At 41.4% G+C, this 20,284-nt stretch overlaps 1 protein-coding gene across 1 annotated transcript in view; it reads right to left on the reverse strand.

The window, feature by feature from the left end:
* Positions 1–586: 586 nt before the first annotated feature.
* The window catches only part of foxj3 (forkhead box J3), a 108,930-nt gene continuing 89,232 nt past the window's right edge, over positions 587–20,284 (reverse strand). Inside the window, exons 6-12 of the mRNA XM_086118457.1 lie at positions 18,494–18,622; positions 12,773–12,938; positions 6,415–6,831; positions 5,195–5,296; positions 4,919–5,110; positions 4,077–4,175; positions 587–3,135 (exon numbers count right to left, since the gene is read on the reverse strand). Of these exons, the coding sequence (XP_085974583.1) occupies positions 3,023–3,135; positions 4,077–4,175; positions 4,919–5,110; positions 5,195–5,296; positions 6,415–6,831; positions 12,773–12,938; positions 18,494–18,622 (1,218 nt within the window). The 3' untranslated portion in view covers positions 587–3,022. The remainder of the gene's footprint in view (positions 3,136–4,076; positions 4,176–4,918; positions 5,111–5,194; positions 5,297–6,414; positions 6,832–12,772; positions 12,939–18,493; positions 18,623–20,284) is intronic.

The raw sequence follows: 20,284 nt of genomic DNA on the forward strand, positions 1-20,284 counted from the left end.
AACCATTACAAATTCATTGTAGGCAATCAAGGAAGTCAAATGGCCATCCCTTGCACAGAGCCAGACACAACTTCAATGTCAGGTTGATGAAAACGGATGCAGAGTATGACAAAAAGCTGCTTGTGTTGTTGTTCCCATATTTATGACCATGGGTATGAGAAATTGAATGTGTTGTTGTTTTAGCGCCCATCCAATATGCAAGTTTCCAGAACTTCCAGTCACCCTGTTTTCTTTTGTGTGCATTTTCGCAAAAAACTTGTTCTTCCATCAAAACCTCAAATATAAATTATCATCATAACCTGTGCCCCAAAAATAGCGTTGAAAAATCATATATGTGTGTGTGTGTGTGTGTATATATATATATATATATATATATATATATATATATATATATATATATATATATATATATATACCTGCAGTATATATATACGTATATATACTTATATATATATATATGCATATACTGCATATATATATATATATATACATACATACATACACACACACACACACACACACACACACATATATATATATATATATATATATATATATATATATATATATATATACAGTGTATATATATAAAATAAGTCAAAGTGACACATGTTTAAAGGGCAAGTATAGAGCCTATTGATCATTAATCAGAGTTAGCATTTTTAGCTGTCTGACAAGGAATCTAAGTGCGAGCCGTTTGCCAAATTTTAAATCGAAGTAACCCCCTGAACCAGTGATTCTGAGTGTGGTACGAGTACCACTACTAGTGCAGAGGCTCCCTCTCGTGGCATATGAAACAATCACACAATCAAACTGTGTATCATGTAACCATGATGTATTTGTATTTTTTTTTTAAGTCCAATTTAAGTTCAGTTCGGTTTCAGTTATAAATTGTTCTCACACTGCCGACAGATATCCATACATCTGTGTTTGTTCTCAACGGTTCGTTGAAGGTAAGCTTTAATGTTTGGCAAAGTTAGAAATTGCATGATACATACATGCACAGTAATCTATGGATTTTATTCAAATTAATTGAAACATAGATCTATGTAGAAAACAACCCTGCGGCTGGAATAGTTTTAGTATGCCAGTTAGACATACCGTATCTCCAATGACAACAAGGTTGATATTAACTGATTACATTTAGACAGAGAAAAATAAATAAATAACGGCTGAAAAATTATTCAGTCGGCTAGCTTATCCTCCAGATCTCAACCTTCAACGTGGCGGACAAAAAAAATATTCATCACATGATCGAAAACTAATCCTAATCTAGGAAATGATCTTAGTTTATTTGCTTAGCTCAGCATAAAGCGTAGTCATTTGTCATTGTCTTGTTCACTCCGCTGTGAATGGATGGATGTTGTGCTCAAAGGTCGTGCAGTAGCAGCTTTAATCTAAATGAAATCTTAAGGGGAGGCAGTGGAGTACTTTAAGATAACTAGTAGTTTCTCCAGCCTAATGCTAGCTAGACTAGCATTTGTAGCATTTTACTCTTGAGAACGTGTCACGTGCTTTTCACTTTTAGGGTGCTGCTTCTCAGAGTTGATGCCCTTTAATGATCAATAGGCTGTTAGATATAAAAAGGAATTAGGGATGGGCATTTCCTTGATCACCTCTCGGAAAAATTAGCCTTCTATTAATAACTGATAAAAAATCCAAATGGCAAAAAATAGTTAGGAATGCATCGACGTGGATGTAGATGATAACTGACAGCATTTCTGCGAACTGCACCTAGGAAGTGCACTCCATTTTGCCTCCATCGCTTCCAGACACAACTAATCAACCATCAATTGTTAAACATCAATGAATCAAAGACTATGCCCATCCCTAAAGCTGTGATTCCCAACCACGGTGAGAGCGAGAAATGATCAAATTTTACTGAATTGGTCCTAAATATTTAATTCTTGACTATAATTAATGCATCTTTGTTCATCTATCTATGCCAGTGACATATGATGAATGAAATGCTCTTCCACTATTAATTAGTGTGTCCACACACTTGTGTTCTACTAAACTGGCCCAGTTTTTATACTGAATAAGTAAAAATGTGAATAAATTGAGACGAGATCATCAATATTTCAGATTGTTGATATACTGTACCTATTTTCTGACATTTACTAAATATGTAAATCGGCTCAATGAAGGTTGGGAAACACTGCCCTAAACGAATATTGATGGACAGAATGACATGGACTTGGATGTGTCTACACCTTTGAACACAAAACTAACATTTGGTATCCTGCTGCTTCACACTCATCGTATTGAGTGAAATTAAAATACAAAATACAGCTTTACAACATTAGGCTTACTTTTAACCTGCAATTTTACTCTTTTTCCCTTTCAACGTGGCCCAAACACTCCTTTGTATGATCACACTGATTCGTTTTCATTCTCTGGTTTTACATTGTTAACGATAGGCCTTGAAGACTTTTTTCTTAAACCCTGTTCAAAACATTAGCTAGCATAATCCAAACTTTGACGCCAGCCACACGGGGGCCCTCTTCCACCGTCGAGCACAGTCACATGACTCACAGAGGCAGCCAGCGTTTCTTTTAGAAAACAATAAAAAGATTAGGGGAGAAAAAAGAGCTAAATTCATCCATGAGGCAACTCAGGCCAACACGAGAAGAAGAATCACAAGCTCAAATCACAGAACAGTGGTGGAGTGGCTTGGCTAAAAGCGGGGGCTAAACGGTTGGGGGCAGTGGGTGTGGCTCGGGGTTTTTGGAAGGCCCTTGCTTCGGATGGTGGGAGGGGCGGGCTGGAGACCTGTCCCACTAATATGATTGTCTTTTTCTGGTTCTGTAAAACTGTTTCAGGGCAGCCCGTCTAATGTCCACCCACCAAGAAGGGGAGTAGGGGGGTATGTGTGGGGTGGTGTTCCTCTTCCTCCATCTCCTCGCCCTCCCATGGCCTTTTTTAGCCCAGCCTGATTTTCTCTGGCTACCACCTCCTCTTCTCGCTCTCTGCTCCGTTTGTTTGCAAAATTAAAAAAAATATATATGTATATCAGAGGAGGCTACACAATGGAGTCCCAGTCAAAATCATCCTGGATGTCATCGGCTGGCATGCGATGCATCTGGAAGTTTCTGCTCGGCATCATGTGCTGCTGGTTCATCTGAGCATGGTGTCCTGGGGAGTAAGAAAATAACATCAACAAATATATTTGTTTGTCTTTCAATCCATCCATTTTCTGCAGCATTTTTACTCAGTTGAGGTCCGACTAAGATGGAATCTCCAACCAGACGACTTTTGGGCGACAATCTGGGTGCACCCTCGACGGCTCACAAGCCAATTGCAGGGCACAGATACACCTCAAAGCACTCACACTCAGATCTATGAAAATTTATGAGTTTTCAATGAACAAATGTTAGAGGAATCTATGAGCAAAATTGTATCATGTTTAAAGTTTCATTTAATTTGGGCACATCTAAACGTTTGGGTGCGTATCCGGCACCCCCAAATGCCTGTGCACAAAGGCGCCGGCCACCTGGCCGGAGGACTGTTGAAGTCCACAATTAGAACGTCAATTCAGGTGGGCGATCAGAGGAGAGATGGCTCGAGTCGGTCACAAAGGGGGAATGAATAATTGGGAACAGCGGTTGAACAACAAAAGACGATTTGAGAACACCCGTCGCGCCCAAGCGACATTTGTCGTCCGCAAAGTCTGCAACATGTTGATTCAGTGTAGACCAGACAGAAAGGAGTCAACGTACCGGTGGTTCAAAGCTCAAACCAAGGTAACCAATCACTCCCGAGGGGCCGGACCGGGGGTGCGGTAGGCAAATATCGGGGGGCAGTGTTTTTCTTGTATGTTACAATAAAATTCCGAATTGGTGGGAAGGGAGCGAGAGAGTGTGATCATCGGGGCAAATACTGTCATTCGCTCTCAGAGATCCCTCCCGCCAATATTGAAGACAATTTTCCCTGTGTGCCGAGTCATTTCTTTAACTTTGTCCGAGAAAAACTCTGACACTCTGACAACCAATCATGCATGTGTTTGCAATATAGGAGGATGCAAACTCCCCACAGGAAGACTGGAGGCAAGTTTCGAATCCTGTCTTAAGTCTTACCAGTCATAGTGGGTCCTGCGCTGCTCATGGGGGGCATGTGGGGATACCCCGGAGGCCCCATCATAGACATGCTCTGTCTGGAGTCCATGTAGAGATTTCCTGACGAGACAGACAAGCATAGCAAACGACATTTGGGTTCTTTTTGCTCATGAAAGCTTCTAGTCCCAAGCATATTGCACCATGTCATGGTGGAATAAAAGAGGATACATTGGAAGCTGAAAGACAACACCAATAATGAAGCTTACGAGAACAGCTGAACTTTATTTGGAGTCAGTCACCGTAAATGGTGGCAGATGTGTGCTGACTAGCGTTGAACATAAGTTTGAATGATTGGTCAATTTTTGAACACAGGGACATCCGAGTTGTACGACAGCGTGCAACCATATTTGTTCATTTTTACTGCTGCCTCTTGAAAGATTACAATATTGCAATTAAACTGAGTTGTACAGGTTATAAATTTCAAAGATGATTTATCTTAATTGGTCTCTGTTTTTATATCACAAAAATCTGGCATTTACACAGGGGTGTGTGGACTTTTTATATCCATTGTGTGCAAATGTGGTCAAACTTGAACAGTCCACTTATTGAATTCACTCTGATTTGTAACTCCAAAAAGGTACGTTTAGTGTTGCATTACTGATTAACTATATTAATTCGACTAAAAGCAAAACAGCGCATCTTAATATAACCTCACTATTTGACAAGCAAGCATCATGCAGCTTTAGTAGCAAAATGTCCCTTATTATAAAGTGGCATCCACATGTGTACAAATGACACAAGCGGTAGAACACAAGTAAGTGCGGTAACTACTGCTGGCACAAGACAGGTGTCGGGTGTCAAACCTGTGCCCAGGTGCTGGCTGGGTTTGTTTGGATGCATGGGCGCGTGGCAGACGGCCGGCTGCACCGTCCCCTGCGGGGGGATGACGCCAGTGCGGGCGAAGAACTGGTTGATGGACGAGCACAGGTCGGCAATCTGTGTGGGCTCCAATGACCAGTTGTTCAACTCGGCCTGCCTCATACTCTCTCGTAATCCTGAGCAGGCAAAAGGCAAAAAAAGGTCACTCAAGCCACAGTCCCGTCTTGGACATTTTACACCAATGCTCCTAAAGAGTCCACCTTGGAAAGGTGACAGGTCCACATCTGCCCAATTATAGCTGCTTGCAATGCGGCAGGTTTCTTTCAGTGCATCCAGATTGGGGTACCAGTCAGAGAGTAAACCTGCAAAACATCAACAGCAGAATATAAAAGATTGAATATGGTAGCATGATAAAATGAGGACAGAGAGCCAATCACATAGATTTTTGTCATGTGATCCATTGTTTAATAATTAATGCAATCTTATACTTAAAATATCTTTTTTATTACAATATAAAGAACTACAACATGATGTGATCTATATTAAGTGACAGATTACTGTTATATTAAATTTATGTAACTAACATTAAAGCTTATGACCAGGCACCAGAAAGTTTTATTCCAACACTTAAGAATAATAAGCATTTTGGAAGCAAAGTTTAATGGTCAAATTCACTGTAAAATTTAATCAAACAGAAATTCTGGGGAGATTTTGTGAAAAATTCTAATAGAAAACAAACATTTTTTATGACCATTTTTATGGCACAATTTTATGGTATAACATTTTGTAAAATTCTGACATCAAAATTGAATGTAAACAATATTTTAGGTGAGAGACTTTGACAGTAATATTTCAAGGGAAATGTAAACATTTTTGGGGGGGCTTTGGAGAGCAATGTCTTCTGAGTAATAAACATTTTTGAAGATTTAACATACATTTTTTTACCTTTTGCTCATTCTGATAGCAAAATATATTGTGAGCATTTAAGATTTCATTCGAGATTTTTAAAGCACAATTTAATGGGGAAATAAATTAAACAACTTCCTGAGATTTTGATAGAATGTGAACTGAGCATTAAACTTTTCTGGGGGATATTTATTATTTATTTATTTTTGAAATATTTAATTGGAATGTTCGACCTTTCCAAGTGACACATGCCTAAACAAACGCGCAGCTCATGAAAACAGCCTGAGGTTAATAAATATACTGCCTGTACGTTTATGATGAATATAAGTGTACATAGTGTCCATAAGGAGGCGCCAGTCCACTGTGCAAAACCCTCAACAAGGCTGCTTCTTGGCTTTGTTCTCCCTCAGATAATAAATAACGCTATGATTTATTGTTTCGCTCCTAGAACTGCTTCTCCACGCTTAGGGACTACAAATGAGATGTAAAATAGATTTTAGCAACCTCCTCTGGTCCGTGCGTGCGTGATGAATGGGGCGAAGAGAAACAAGGTGCGGGTTTCAGGCCAGTTTACCTGGATTGCAGGCCATCTGCTGCTGGGCCGGATGCGGCTGGTGGGAGAGGCTCTGATGCTGCGGAGGGTGTTGGCCGTGCTGCGCGTGTTGGACGGGATGTGGCGTGTGCTGCTGCGGGTGCTGGCTGTGGGACGGGTGCTGTTGCGGGTGCTGGCCGTGCTGCGGGTGTTGGCCGTGTTGCGGGTGCTGGTTGTGCGGGCCGGCGTGCTGTGGGAGGTGCTGTGCGTGCGGGGAGCCGTGTCCGGGGTGGGCTTGCGCCGGGTGGGAGAGGGGCACCTGGCCGCTGTTGTTGGAGTGGCTGTTGGGCTGGTTGTTGGACATGTTGTTCTGCGTGCTGATGGCGCCGCCGGGGGAGTGCTGATAGGAGCAGGACGTGTGGGTCTGCTGCGATGCGTCTGACGGTATTCCCATCAGACCTAGAAAGCAAAACACACAGCGCCATTATTGACAATTATGGCAATTTATTACACAAATATGCCAGCTCCACTGCGCTGTGGATTCAGAAACGTGAAGGTCAATAAAATCACTCGCAAGCAAGAGACCACCTTATTTCTGAACTGCATTTCTTCTTCAACATCTAACCTACTGAGAGCCTCCGCCACCTTTTGCTCTGTGTCATGTTGTCTCCTCAGTGCCATTGTCTCTCAGCTGCACAACATCACCAATGTCTTAAAATGTTCCCTTCATCCGAGCAGAGACTGACAGAACACATCAGACATTTGGCTCATTTTCATTCCTCTCCTTTCCAGTGCATGCCTCAACTATTTTAAATGTTCCTCCACCTACTCCCTGTTTTCACTGCAGATCACAATATCATCTGCGGACAAGACATTTAGCATATTTTGTCACAAAACCTAATGACACATTACCCTCTTTTTCATTGATACAGACAATCTGATTAGAACAAACCGTTTGTTTCATATTTATATGAAAATTTGATGAGAACATCACACTTATTTCATTATATTGTTATGCAAAATACTACATGCAAGAACATCTATCCGACATGAAAAAAATGTAGGTTCCTAAAATTGTAGATGCATTGGTGTGCATCATACCAAAAGTTGTTTTGTAATATTTGGCTTTGCTATTATTATTATTTTTTCAATCATATTCTTATAATTGTTTCAGCAAACTCTTGTACTGAATCTCGTTAGATTGCTCTTGTATACACAGTACACACCTAATGTTGGAGATGGGGATGGCACGTTCTTCCCAGCAAATGAATTGAGCATGAAAAACAATTTGATCTGGCTCTGCGGTGACTGACAGCAGAATAAGCGTTGTGTCAATAAAATGACAGAAAATGGTGACAAATGACGCAAAACATACGCATTTCCCAGACGCTGTGATGTCCTCGCATTATTCCCCTGGTCACCGGACACACGGCAGTCCAAAGATAGCATCGCAGAAGGATGGGGAAAAGCAGGAAATCACATTTAATAAGCTGCACCATGGCCAGCCTTTGTTCTAGTGGCGCTGGTAAAGCTCATCAAGGACGTGCAAGTAGATATTGATCAAGCTGTAATTTAGTTTTTTATTAATATTCCAGGCAACATTCATTTGTCCATCCATCCATTTTCCGAACCGCTTGATCCTCACTAGGGTCGCGGGGGGTGCTGGAGCCTATCCCAGCCGTCTTCGGGCAGTAGGCGGGGGACACCCTGAATCAGTTGCCAGCTAATCGCAGGGCACACAGAGACGAAAAACCATTCACGCCCACACTCACACCCAGGGACAATTTAGAGCGTCCAATCAGCCTGCCATGCATGTTTTTGGAATGTGGGAGGAAACCGGAGCACCCGGAGAAAACCCACGCAGGCCCGGGGAGAACATGCAAACTCCACAACATAAGCGATAGCATCGGCAGCTAACAGGATCAAGTCAGGAGCTATTAAGTTTCTCCCACCATGTCAACGTAACTACATTTAGCTTGTTAACAGGTCAGATTGTTAACTTCATGAAAACATTAGTTTAGCACAGTGAGCCTCCAAGTGTGCCACTCGTGGTCTGTGGGCATTCTCCAGTGGTATGCAACCAATCAATGAATTCGAAGTTCAAAATGTGTCTGTTTTAAAATACCCAATCCATAACAGTACGCACATTTGTAGACGGCAGTTCCGTTGTATTTAATGTGTTAGTGCAGTACAATAAATATGCATTTACAAGGTGTGTTCTGAAACATTTATTTAGGTCCAATTTTTATTTAATTTACTTGTAATACATTTTAAGGACTGGTTTTTGGCCTCCCTATATTGAAGTGCGGTCCTAATGGTCAAACCCTGCATCATGTTACAGCAGATTACAATAATATTTCATACTCTTGTGAGGAATGACGTGTTTTTGATGCGCACACAAACCTACATCATTGCTGCATTTTAATGTTGGCGTGACTTGGAGAGCTAAGTATTTTCTTTGACTTAGTTGAAAATGTTTGAGAAACACTCGTTGAGCATGTTTGCAGTTGTCATTCTTATACACGTTCAATATACAGTTTGTGCGAAAGACAATCTTGAGTCACCTTTTTATAATTAACATGACTAATGTTTTCTGCACGATTATAGCCTTCTAGCTTCATAGACTGTAGATTTTTGTGTTTATTCGTGCTGTTTTAATCAGTAGATCCCACAGCAAACCTTCCTGTTTAAATCCTCGTGACCTCGAAGAGACGGAAACAATGTCAACTGATTTGTTGTGTGACAAATGGCATTAACGAGTTTAAAATTCTTGGTGCAATATAACAACACTCACAGGCATATATTATTTATGCTTTGCAAAGAATAACTAACATTACTGCTCTACTGAGAAGCCAAGATAGGAGCTGACTCTCCAGTACTGTATATCCATCTTACAAAGGTAGGTGCACATACCAGAATGAGCAGCACAATGTGCTGCTCAAGGAGAAAGCGTGACAGAAATTGAAACTAAAATTATTGAAACACTACAAGCATAGTCAGGGAATGGATTAAACTCACAATTCATCACTGTACTTTCTAATGGCACAAAATGCTACATTGGCACTTATCTCCATCCTTCAAGAACGCCACCCCCCTCCCAAAAAGGGAAACTATTGATTCTGCACTTTCCAAAAAAGAAACAAAAGATTAAAGTTGTTTTATACAAACAACCTTGTGGGAGCACATTGTTTACAAACCCCACAACTGATTCGGACCGGAGAAAGAAAACTTTACAGTTCTATTACACTAATGGGATATGGCTCCCGTGTTTAAGTGGCTGCACGCTTGAGACGGTCCAGCTGCCTTTCACTTGACTCACACAGTGGCTCAGCATGCCGAGATTCACGAGTCTCTCTCTCTCTCTCTCTCTCTCTGTCTCTCTCTCTCTGACACAGACAAACGCGCACACGCACGCACACACACACGCACACACACAGACTTATAGGCACAATAACAAACCTGAGCACAAACAAATAAATAAATACATTTTTAGAAATTGGTGGATAGCCCCGACACCCCCCCCTCCAAAAAATAAATTATGTAAATCATTTATAGGTAAATCCGTGAGTCGTGAATACATGGGGGAACACTGTTTACACATTGCTAAAAGGTGTTCTGAGTTGAGTTCGATATACTGTATAGTATTTATGATAGGGTCAAATTCTAAGAAACCGCTATCAGCATAATTTATTGCAGTTCTACACCAATCTGAATACATTTAAATGTTTTTTAAATTAGACTTTTGGAGGGTAAGCACATGAACATAAATTTCTGAATTTTTCAGCAAATAACAGATAGGTTGCCCGAAAAAAAATCTATTGATATTGTATTAAGTTTTTATACATTACAGTGCTATTCTCCTGTATTAAAAACATAAAATGTTGGTGTTTTTTGGGGTTATGAAGTGGATTAAAGGTATTTCATTGGGGGAAAACTGATTTATGAGGTTGGTCATGGAAGTCATGATACCGCAGTACAGCGCAAACCAACAAATCCGGAATTTAACAAAACAACCTGGCAAACAAATATTTTTTCCAAATAAAAGTCTCCACTTGGTGTATTTTTCAAAACCCGGAAATTTCTCAGGTTATATTCCATCCTCTTCCATATGTGCATCGAAACCTTGTCTGTGAAGTGCTCTTCAGGCTTCCGCAATCGTCATGCAAACACCTACTGCAGAGTTGCCAAAGGTGCATCTCTCTTATCAGAACCACCATTGTCCAAGTGGGGAAGTAGAGAAAGCAATTAAACGCAGCGGCAGAATAACAATGCCAGCTCATTACCTATTATCAAAGCAGGCGAATTAGCTCGCTATCGACACGGCGGCCCATGTGTGAAATTCTCCAACTAGATTATTTATGCTTTTTAATTGCTGGAGCTTGTCTGATGAGGGGTTGGATGCACATGTACACAAACAAAAAAGGTAGCAACCTTAATGAAACACAGATGATAGATTAAAGGGAGAGGAGCTCTTTGAAAAGCATGAAATGCATTTGATTGGTGAAAAGTAGGTTATGCACAGAAAGCTCAGATGACTTTGCTCATAACCCGCTTGTCAAATGCTCTTTGTTTATCAGTCAATCAGATTAGGAGCAAAACTGCATTTTGTACTCGTGGGACTCTTCGCCGGGCTTTTTTTTTTCCGAAAGCCATGCTCCACATCCACACACTCACTCTGCTGCTACATATTACAGTAGAACATGTCTCCATCACGGTGACAGATGAAGCTCAACACAACGGAATTACAAGGGGGATTGGACACACTTCCCGGATGAAACGCGGCCTGCATAGGGAAAAGATTTCAATGCTGACGAGAAACAGATGCCAGCAAGCTTTTCGTGCAATTTGACAAAAATGAAGCACAAGTTCCTTAATTGTGGCTTTTTCATTTGCCTCAATTAAAACTTTTACGAGGCATGCGAATGAATTTTGACAGAGAGTTATCATGCATTTGTGAAAAATATACATTTGTCGATGTGTACCTTGCGATTGGCTAGCAACCAGTTCAGGGTGTACCCTGCCCACTGCCCCCAAGTCAGCTAGGATAGACTCCAGCAATCATTATTTGGCTTAAAATGCAACTTTTTTTTCATTTAAATGTAAAAGCAAAGACACTGATGAGAATATTTGTAATCTGAAAAAAATGCATTTAATTGCATTTCAATACAAAACAGTTTAAAAACATCTGTGGCTCGAACTGAGCAGACCAAAAGTTGAAGTGCCATTTTTTTCAGAACAGTACTGGCTTTCAATGGTTATGCACGGCAGTTGAAAACTGAGGCTCTGTCACGTTTCCATCTGTATTACGTTTTCTAACGTTTTCTCACCAGTAGTAGTCTACATTCCACGGCAACTACTTGGCGAGTGAATCAGTGTGTTTGTCAGACGTCAGTCCTTTGATCGAGTTCGGTTTGCTTCAAACTTGTCCTGGAGACGGCTTGTGCTAACAGCTCTAGTGGTTTGTGAGCTCGCTGCGACGTCATTTGCATGTAGGTGGTACTGCCCAGCCACAGATATTAGCTAGCTGTGTCAGTTGGGGAAATGTTGCCATCAAAGGCAATGCATGAATACTGAAAATAAGTTACAGCTTGCTCTTTTGTAAAACAACCCAAGGTTTACTTTTTTGCTATTGCTGACATTACATCATGTGCTATAAAAAGAACGATTGATTAAAAGAGACAAATAAGCAATCTCACCGATGAAAGATTACTCACAGCTTCCTCGTTGCGGTTGTACAGCATTGTGTGCACAAAGGTGCAAGCATCCCTGTTATTTTGGTTTTAGTCATAGTTTGGTGCCAATATAATAGTTGAAATAAGTTGAGGAGCTTCACTTTGACAAAAGTGTGCTTTGCCGCTATTATGTGGCATCTATAGAAAATAAACCGTTTAGGGAGGAAGGTGTGTTGTCAATAACCATGGGGGAACATTGTATAATTTTGAACATTTTAACCAGGCTATATCCACAAGAATGTACATTTCAAGAAGGGAATGAAAAACTAAGGTCAGTGTGTTATTTACTTGTTATTACTATCGTCAGTCCAAGTGTGCCGTTTGAAAGATCAATCTGCCCCAAAAAAAGCTCTCCAGTGTGATGACATTTACGCAAAGGAACACTCAGCGGGCTTTTCATGAGGAACGCCTACACAATCCAGTGGCATCCACAAATTATGTATTTAGAAAATAATAATGAAAAATTTGTTATCTCATTGCGCTTATGGTATGTGATGTACTTGACATGACCAACACAGCACACCACAAACAGTATCTCCATGAACCCAAACCTGACCATGTGCATCTGTGAGGATTTGTTATCATAAATATTGAAAGGTCCAACATTTGTGACTACTGAACAATATCCTGCTGACTTTGACGGAAAGAAGCGTTGAAATGCCACTCACCTTGCTGGCTGAAGGACTGCTCAAAAACGGTCTTGTAAAGGCTGCGGAAGGAGGCACTGAGATCTTCAAATTCAGAGAACATGAGCTGCTTGTCTCTGTCGGGCATGTTGTACTGGGACTGGGGCTGCTGGAGGCTCAGGGACACAGGTTCGGGATGACTGGTCACCTGGTGGGCAGGAAGGACAATTATAAAGTTAAGGAAAAAAGTCAAAAACATGCCATGGTGAATCCTCATCGATCCCCGCCTAAGGTCATGCCCAACTATTCATTTGCGAAAGTAAACAACAAACTAAGCTAAAGTTTCACTGGTGGATGGCGCGCAGTCCGCAGAGGAATTTGTGTACGGCGAAATAGCGAGGGATCACTCTATAAGCTAATCGCTATGAAAAATATTATGAAACAGTATTGGTTATTCTATAATTTACTGGTTGTAGCATGGTAACTTTAGGAATAAAAGATTCATCACAACGTGTAGTAATGTTAACTGTTGGTAGAACTAATGATGACGTGTGTTCGATTCTTTCGTCAAATTGATAGTAGATTACAAATGCATCGTCTTAGGAAGAGGATGTCAAGCCACATCAATACTTACCTGTATTAATGATTTCCAGTAAATTAATCTTTGCAGTGTGAGATTGGAAAAAATACTCTGATTTTGTGGTATGTTGTATTCATGATGCCATATGAGTACAACATATTTTGATCCATTTATTTTATTGAATAAACATGGAGTACCGGTACACAGCTGCTGATGTAATGTGCATTGTTAATGCATAGTTTTCAAACATTTACCCTTGAAACATTGTACTTTTGAGTTCCAGAATTCTGGATTATGAATATCAGTCAAAATAGAAAAATGGGTTCCCATGATGAACGTTTACGGAACCCAAAATTAGTTCCCGTGGTTTCCCATTGGGTAATCCAGACGGAACGGAAAAACGGTTACCGTGAATTTCCGAAATCCTCAGGCCTGCTACTGAATTATTTAAATTTTTGCAGCATTTATTTATAATTGTATGTATATTTTGTTGTTTGTGTTATTATCATATGCAATTGAATAAGTAGACCATTTCAGAATTCGAAATTTGGGACTCTCGAAATGCATAATGGGACTCATAGTTTTCTGATCAGCGAGTCCCTGGGACTCGCTGGTGGTAAACTGTAAAATTATCACTGGATTGACATTTTACAGATTTTACATACTGAATTTGTGTTCGTACACTTTAGTTTGATTCCTTAAAAAAAATAATAATAATTTAATTCAGAAATAAATTCTTTTTTGGGTGGTGGCTCAACAACACGTTGTGGTGGCCCCGCCAGAAACAGCACTGGCCGAGTATATTTATGATGTAACAGGTTAATTCTTGACACCTTGCCTCACACCCACAGGCAACATCATGAGGTTGATTGTCATCGACACTTCATCCAATGCTCAGGTGGCTGAACAAAATGTATTTAAAAGAAAATCAATAACAACAGCTTGTACAAATGAGCCGCTCTTTCGTCCGGGCACTTGAATGTTAGATGCTGGATGGAAAACGGCGAGTGGCATTCCCACTAGCCACAAATTTGCATCTAAGGGATTCATCATCTCAGAGGTGCTGTGAAAAAACAAAGTGAAACTTGACTTGTGTCCACTACGGACTAGTGCTAGACTTGCGGTCGCATACAAACATCTACTGTATATCTTCGGGGTATTCCGATCAGGGTTTCATGCTGCCAATTCACGGGCAATCCAAGCGGCATCCTTCAGTGCCATGTGGATAAATAAATAGAGTCGCTGGGATCCGTGCATAATATTGGCGCGTAAACTGCAAGATCTTCCCTTGGGGAATTGGAGACCAACTTGCTCCTCCGATTGTGCGTCTGTGTGCAACCCAACAATTCCCCCAGAGACTGTCCATGCTGGTGTCATATTTAAGAATGAAATCCGATGACATCAACCACAAACATCTGCGGAGTGCTAAAATTGTCTGCCGCCCTTAAATACCTGCGCCACAAGTTAGGCCTACTTTTTCTGCTTCTAAAATGTAGTTGACCTTTGGTAACCAAATCTGCAGATACGCTGGTGGGAGAGGCATTACCGCCCAGTGAAGCATAGCGTGTTTACCAAAACACGCTGAACTCGGCCATAGCCCCGGCACCAAAATGACGATGCGCCCATTTTGAGTGCAGACTACTTTCTGTTACCAAATTGTCAGATGAGTTGGTGGCGAGGCAGCTCCATGACCTGGAATGCCCAGAGAGGTACAACGCGGCCCCAAAGACGCTAGTCTAGATTTACGCCGAGGACACGGGCACCAGTAAACCAAAATAGGGCCGCAGGAGTGCTAATAATTGTGGCACACAGGTTTTGATGGTAAATTATTTCTTAATGTAATCTCCCCCCCCCCACCCCCCACTGGATAAATGCAGTTTAATTAAAGGTAGGCTGTTTGTAATTTTTTTGATCCTCTATTATTGAGAAAAAAAACCCAATTTATTTGAAGCTAGGTGCTGTGTATGTAGTATATATAAACACGGTACATTATGCTAACACCTTCCTCCTGCTGTGCCTCGCATAAGAGGTGATAATAAAACTGGAGTGTTTTCTGCAAGAGCGCGCGAGACAGCCAGCGAGCACATCCATCAGGCTAAGCCGATCGATGGCCAGCGCCTGGAGCGAGGGAACATGGGAGGACCACACCAAAGAGATGGGGCATCTCTGGTGGGAGGGCATCAGAGGGAGAGTAGTCTCTTTGTCTGCCATCCAGAAGCGTGCGGGTACAATCACTCCCTTTGCCTTTACGCACTTCCTGAACTCAGAGCTGAGGAGCGTGTCCACCCTGAAACGCTCTCTCCACCTCCGGCTTCTTTGAACGCATCCTCCCGAGGCGTCCTGATCAGATGAAATGTGGGATAGCGTCCACGCTCCGTGAACGCTACAGTTTCATTTGGATTTCTAAGCCACTGCAGTGGATCAAAGAGAAAGTGACCAGGGTATCTGCAGGTTTAAGGCAATGGAAGACCTTTCTCGGGCTTCTGCGATCAAGTTTACGATGTCATGTTGTGTATTTAAAACAACTACGTAACTTGAAGTCGACTACCACATAATGGTAAACACCATAGATGGGCTAACAAACGGCATAACAGTGTTGTCATGCTTGATAGATATTTGAACACAAATGATGGCGCAACCAATGTAGAAAGATAATGTAACAATAATCAAAAGCAGACATTATTTATCTAATGCAAAAAAATGACTAATCATGCTGTGAGTTACTGATGACTATCTTCCTGTTTTTTTGTATGTCTGTAACAAACTCTCCCCAGGTGGCCATCTCTTTGCTACAATTCGAGGAATGAGAAAGCTTCAGATGTGCTGTCCCTCCAGTGATGTGGAGGTAAAAAAGCCTCAATGATATTGCAATGCCCCTGGACGTGGGCAAGAAGAGCTACAGTTTTTGCATTGACATCTACTTATGACAAAACAATGTTTATTTTTTTTTATGTCTGAATATGATACCTTAAGACTGCCATCCACTGCGCGGTGGTATTTGCGAAGGCAGCGGAATTTGATTTTTCGTGTTTAGGGTTCGTTTATGGTTGCAGAGACATTCGCCAGATGTTTGACAACAGTTTTAATGGTGCCCCCAATGATTGTCGCAATGAAGGGATGAAAAAAACCCATTATAACTGTTGGTGAATGTCAGGAGAACGTTTGTCTGGAGAAATCCACATTCACTACCAAAAATTTACTGTCAACTTTATGAAACTATAAAATATCTACCCTACTCGTAGGATGACAACATGGCAACAAACTACCACCTACACCTGCCTTCACGATATACACACAACACTGAATGAACACAAGTAATAATTCTTCTTGTCATCTGGTTCAATACCATTGGACAACAATGTGACCTTGAGCAAGGGTGCCCAATACATCGATCGCGATCGACCGGTAGCTTGCAGGGTGTAGAGGGGGAAAAAAACCCTACCCAAAACGTTTGTGTGTCTATGTGCGTGTAATTAATATGATATATTCTTGTGTTAGTGCACGCTGCATTCTATTCGTCTCACTTTCACAAAAAAGTATTTTTTTAAAAATTACATTAAAAAAGCAGGTCACCTTTCACCTAAGTTGTTTGTGCGGTTGCGCTAAATCTTTTATTGTTCTTATTATTCTCAGTCAGAGTTTGTTTCATGTAAAATTCAACAAGGGCTCTGGCAAAGAATGGGAATCTGGAGGGCCAAGAGAAGCATTTTAAAACGGTACGCGTGAGCCGCGATAGTTAACATGCTGCAAAAGTGCGTCCCATGCCTCCGCGTCAGGTCTTGACGAAGGTAGGCAGTGATTTTCTTTTCACGAAACCCACATGTATGACCACCTCAAAATGGATGGAAACTGTGAGAATCAACATTGTTAATTGACTTGCTCTCTGACAGTTACAATCAAAAAGGAGATTATTAGCTTTGTATCGATTTTTCTGTGTGTGACTTTCATAGCTACTCGAGGCGGCATTAGTTTGCCGGGAAACAATACAAGTCGGCTGCTGCATACACAATCCTCGCTGCCCATCTTCAAAACCCTCCTCAAAACTCACTTGTATTCTTTGGCATTCGACTCAGCATGACTTAGATTTGTTCTTGGTTTTACTGTTTGGTGCTTTCTACCGATTTGTCTTACTGTTTATTGTGCATGTTAAATTGCTCCATGTACAGCACTTTGTATGCAGCGATGGCTGTTTGAAAGTGCTCTATAAATACTGTTGACTTGACTTGACTTGACAATGAGAATGAAGTAGAATTTTAAAAAAACAACAACGACAAAAAAAACATAGGGGGTGCGGGGAGATTATGCAGCTTGCAAATTACACCCTTCCCACTGGGACAAAGTAGGTTATTTTTTGCAATGTGCTGAGTCCCCCTAATCCCTCATTATTATCATTAAATAAAATATGTATACGCACAGTAGGTTTCCAAAGCACCTCACTTCATTGTGTTGCTTTTAAAAGGGTGAATAGTGCAGTCTGACGAAGTCTTCAAAACTCGCAACTGAACCAGGACTCTGTTGCATACATCCTACAGGCAAGTTCTTATAAATCCTTTTGACATTTTGTGCCATTTATTTTTTATGTTGAATGAATACACGCTATTTAAAAAAAAATCATAATTTTTATTTGTGATACTTAAATTTGCCGAGAACAGAAAAGCATCAGAAAAAAACCCCAAACAAATGTATTTTTGGCAACACAATATATCGAAAATGGCATCGCGAATTACACATCCATCCCAACACAATTTAAAAGGAACTTTTTCAACCATGCTGGCTGTGTTGAATGAAAATAGGCTATTTTTTAAAGTGTAACTGTCATTAGTTTTCATCTAATCTGGCTAGAATGGCAAAGTGACACAATCCAACAAATTAAAAATTATGAACATAATATTTGCAGTAATTTTTGGACATTTGAGCGAGAAAAAAATGCTAAAGCAGGGAAACATGTTTCAGTGTGTGTCGGTGAACATCACAAAAGTCACAGCTATTGTTCCTCTTTTCGCTGCAGCAACTGCTTATTATTTAAAGGTCGATGTGCCCCTGCCAGGATTGGCATTCATTTATCCACTCCAGTCAACCGTATTTTGGATCCAGTCATTCCTGGTTCCTTAATAAAACTAAAAAAAATAAAATAAAAAAAAAAGAGAGAGAGAGAGAGAGAAAACAGTGCAGCCCCATCTTACCGGGGTGTAGCTGTGCACGCTGCCCACACTGTTGAGATTGACGGAGGCCTGGCTCTGATCGGAGAGGCTGTTATTAAGGCTGCTTCTCGGACTGTCGCTCCCTTCCTGGTCCGTGTTGTAGAGTGCCACCTTGAAACACACATTCGCACAAACACATGAGCTTTGGTACTCACAAATGACATTGTCATTTCAATTCTTGCTTATGGTGCATTCCAATGATAATTGGTGTGAAGCGCACCGGGATAATCTGGTGTGGGTGTGTGCATGTGCGTGCGTGTGTGTGTGTGTGACAATGTCAAAATAGCAGAGTACTTTCACTTTTCTCTGTGTGTGTGTGTGTGTGTGTGTGTGTGTGTGTGTGTGTGTGTGTGTGTGTGTGTGTGTGTGTGTGTGTGTGTGTGTGTGTGTGTGTGTGTGTGAGAGGAGTGGTTCTCGTTGGATGCAGTCTCGAGACAACTGAGACATTCCCATCAGTAAAGGTCACGTTGGTGGCGATGTCAGCTGCATCTGCTCACCGACCGCGAATTCGTTTGAGACAGCCAACAAAGGATTTTCGGAGTCGTCGCTGACGCTGACCTTTTCCATGAGAGCAGCAGCAACTAGCCGAAGCACTTCAGCGGGACAATCTTAATCATCCTCCAACAAACTTGAACTCAAACTCATGCTCAGTTATGCGTAAACCATGCTTCAAAAGTTGTAGAAACTCGGTCATTGTGCGTGTCGGTCATTGTGACATGACTGGATCTCACTTGGTGTGAAAGCATTAGTGTCTTCCACACAAACATTCCCAAAGTAATGACACATTAAATACATACACCAATACATTACACATAGAGGTAAAACAATTGCATAATGTTTTTTTTTCAAATTAAAAAAAAATCCATTTGTTTGTTTTTAGGGGGGCTGGAATGTATAAATGGCATTCCCATTCATTTATTGAACAAAACGGAGGTGTGTTGAGTTACAAGCATGTTCACAGAAGGAATTCAACTCGAATCTCAGGGCTCCATTGTCTCTCTATACTGATGAGAAAATGTCCTTTGAAATCTGCACAAAATTGGACAAAATTGTGTTCAACATCAGCGGTTCCACTGGATTAAGAAAGACGCACATATTGAGTTTGAAAGTATCCGGAAAATGGTGACTGGGTTTAACTGGTGTGAGAAAGGAATGGTATCGATGCACTGACGACGTTCCTTTGGATCAGTGTGCGTATGTGTGTGTGTGTTTGTGTGTGTGCATTGCACGCGTGTCCACCCGTGACCGAGAGCAGCATGGTGGGTTCTGCTCATCAGCCAGCAGAACAGAGCGGGCCCTGTGCTGGGAACAATGGGGCAGCAGAGGCCATAGCCTAGAGGCGAGCAGCCTGGGCTGGCGCAACACTGAAGCCTCTCTTGTCTTCTCGTCAAGCCACGGAGGCCACAAAGGAAGAGGCAACAGATTGGCCGGGCTGACCACAATACTGGTTAGAAAGCAGGCCAGCCCCATCATTATACGCTTTTAATATGCTCGCCGGTGAATAGAAAAATCATGATGGGGGGAAAAAAAAAAGGAAGAGAGATGAAGCTTAGACGCTAAGCGCAACAAGGTTCAAGGAACAGAGGGAGAGGAGGAAAGAGAGAGGAGCTCATTAGGGGACTGTAGCCTCCCTTCGCTCAGTGTGGGCTCGGATCCCGTGTTCATTAGCGTGAAGGGGAATTCGATGAAAATCAGCCTCGCCATGCTAATCAAAAACAGGGTGCCACAGAAACATAAATGTTATGCACAGTGAAGTCGTGAAAGTCGCCCGCC

The sequence above is a fragment of the Hippocampus guttulatus genome, chromosome 8 (genome assembly GCF_054856545.1).
Source record: "Hippocampus guttulatus isolate MCC_2025c chromosome 8, RoL_Hgut_1.0, whole genome shotgun sequence".
NCBI lineage: Eukaryota > Metazoa > Chordata > Actinopteri > Syngnathiformes > Syngnathidae > Hippocampus > Hippocampus guttulatus.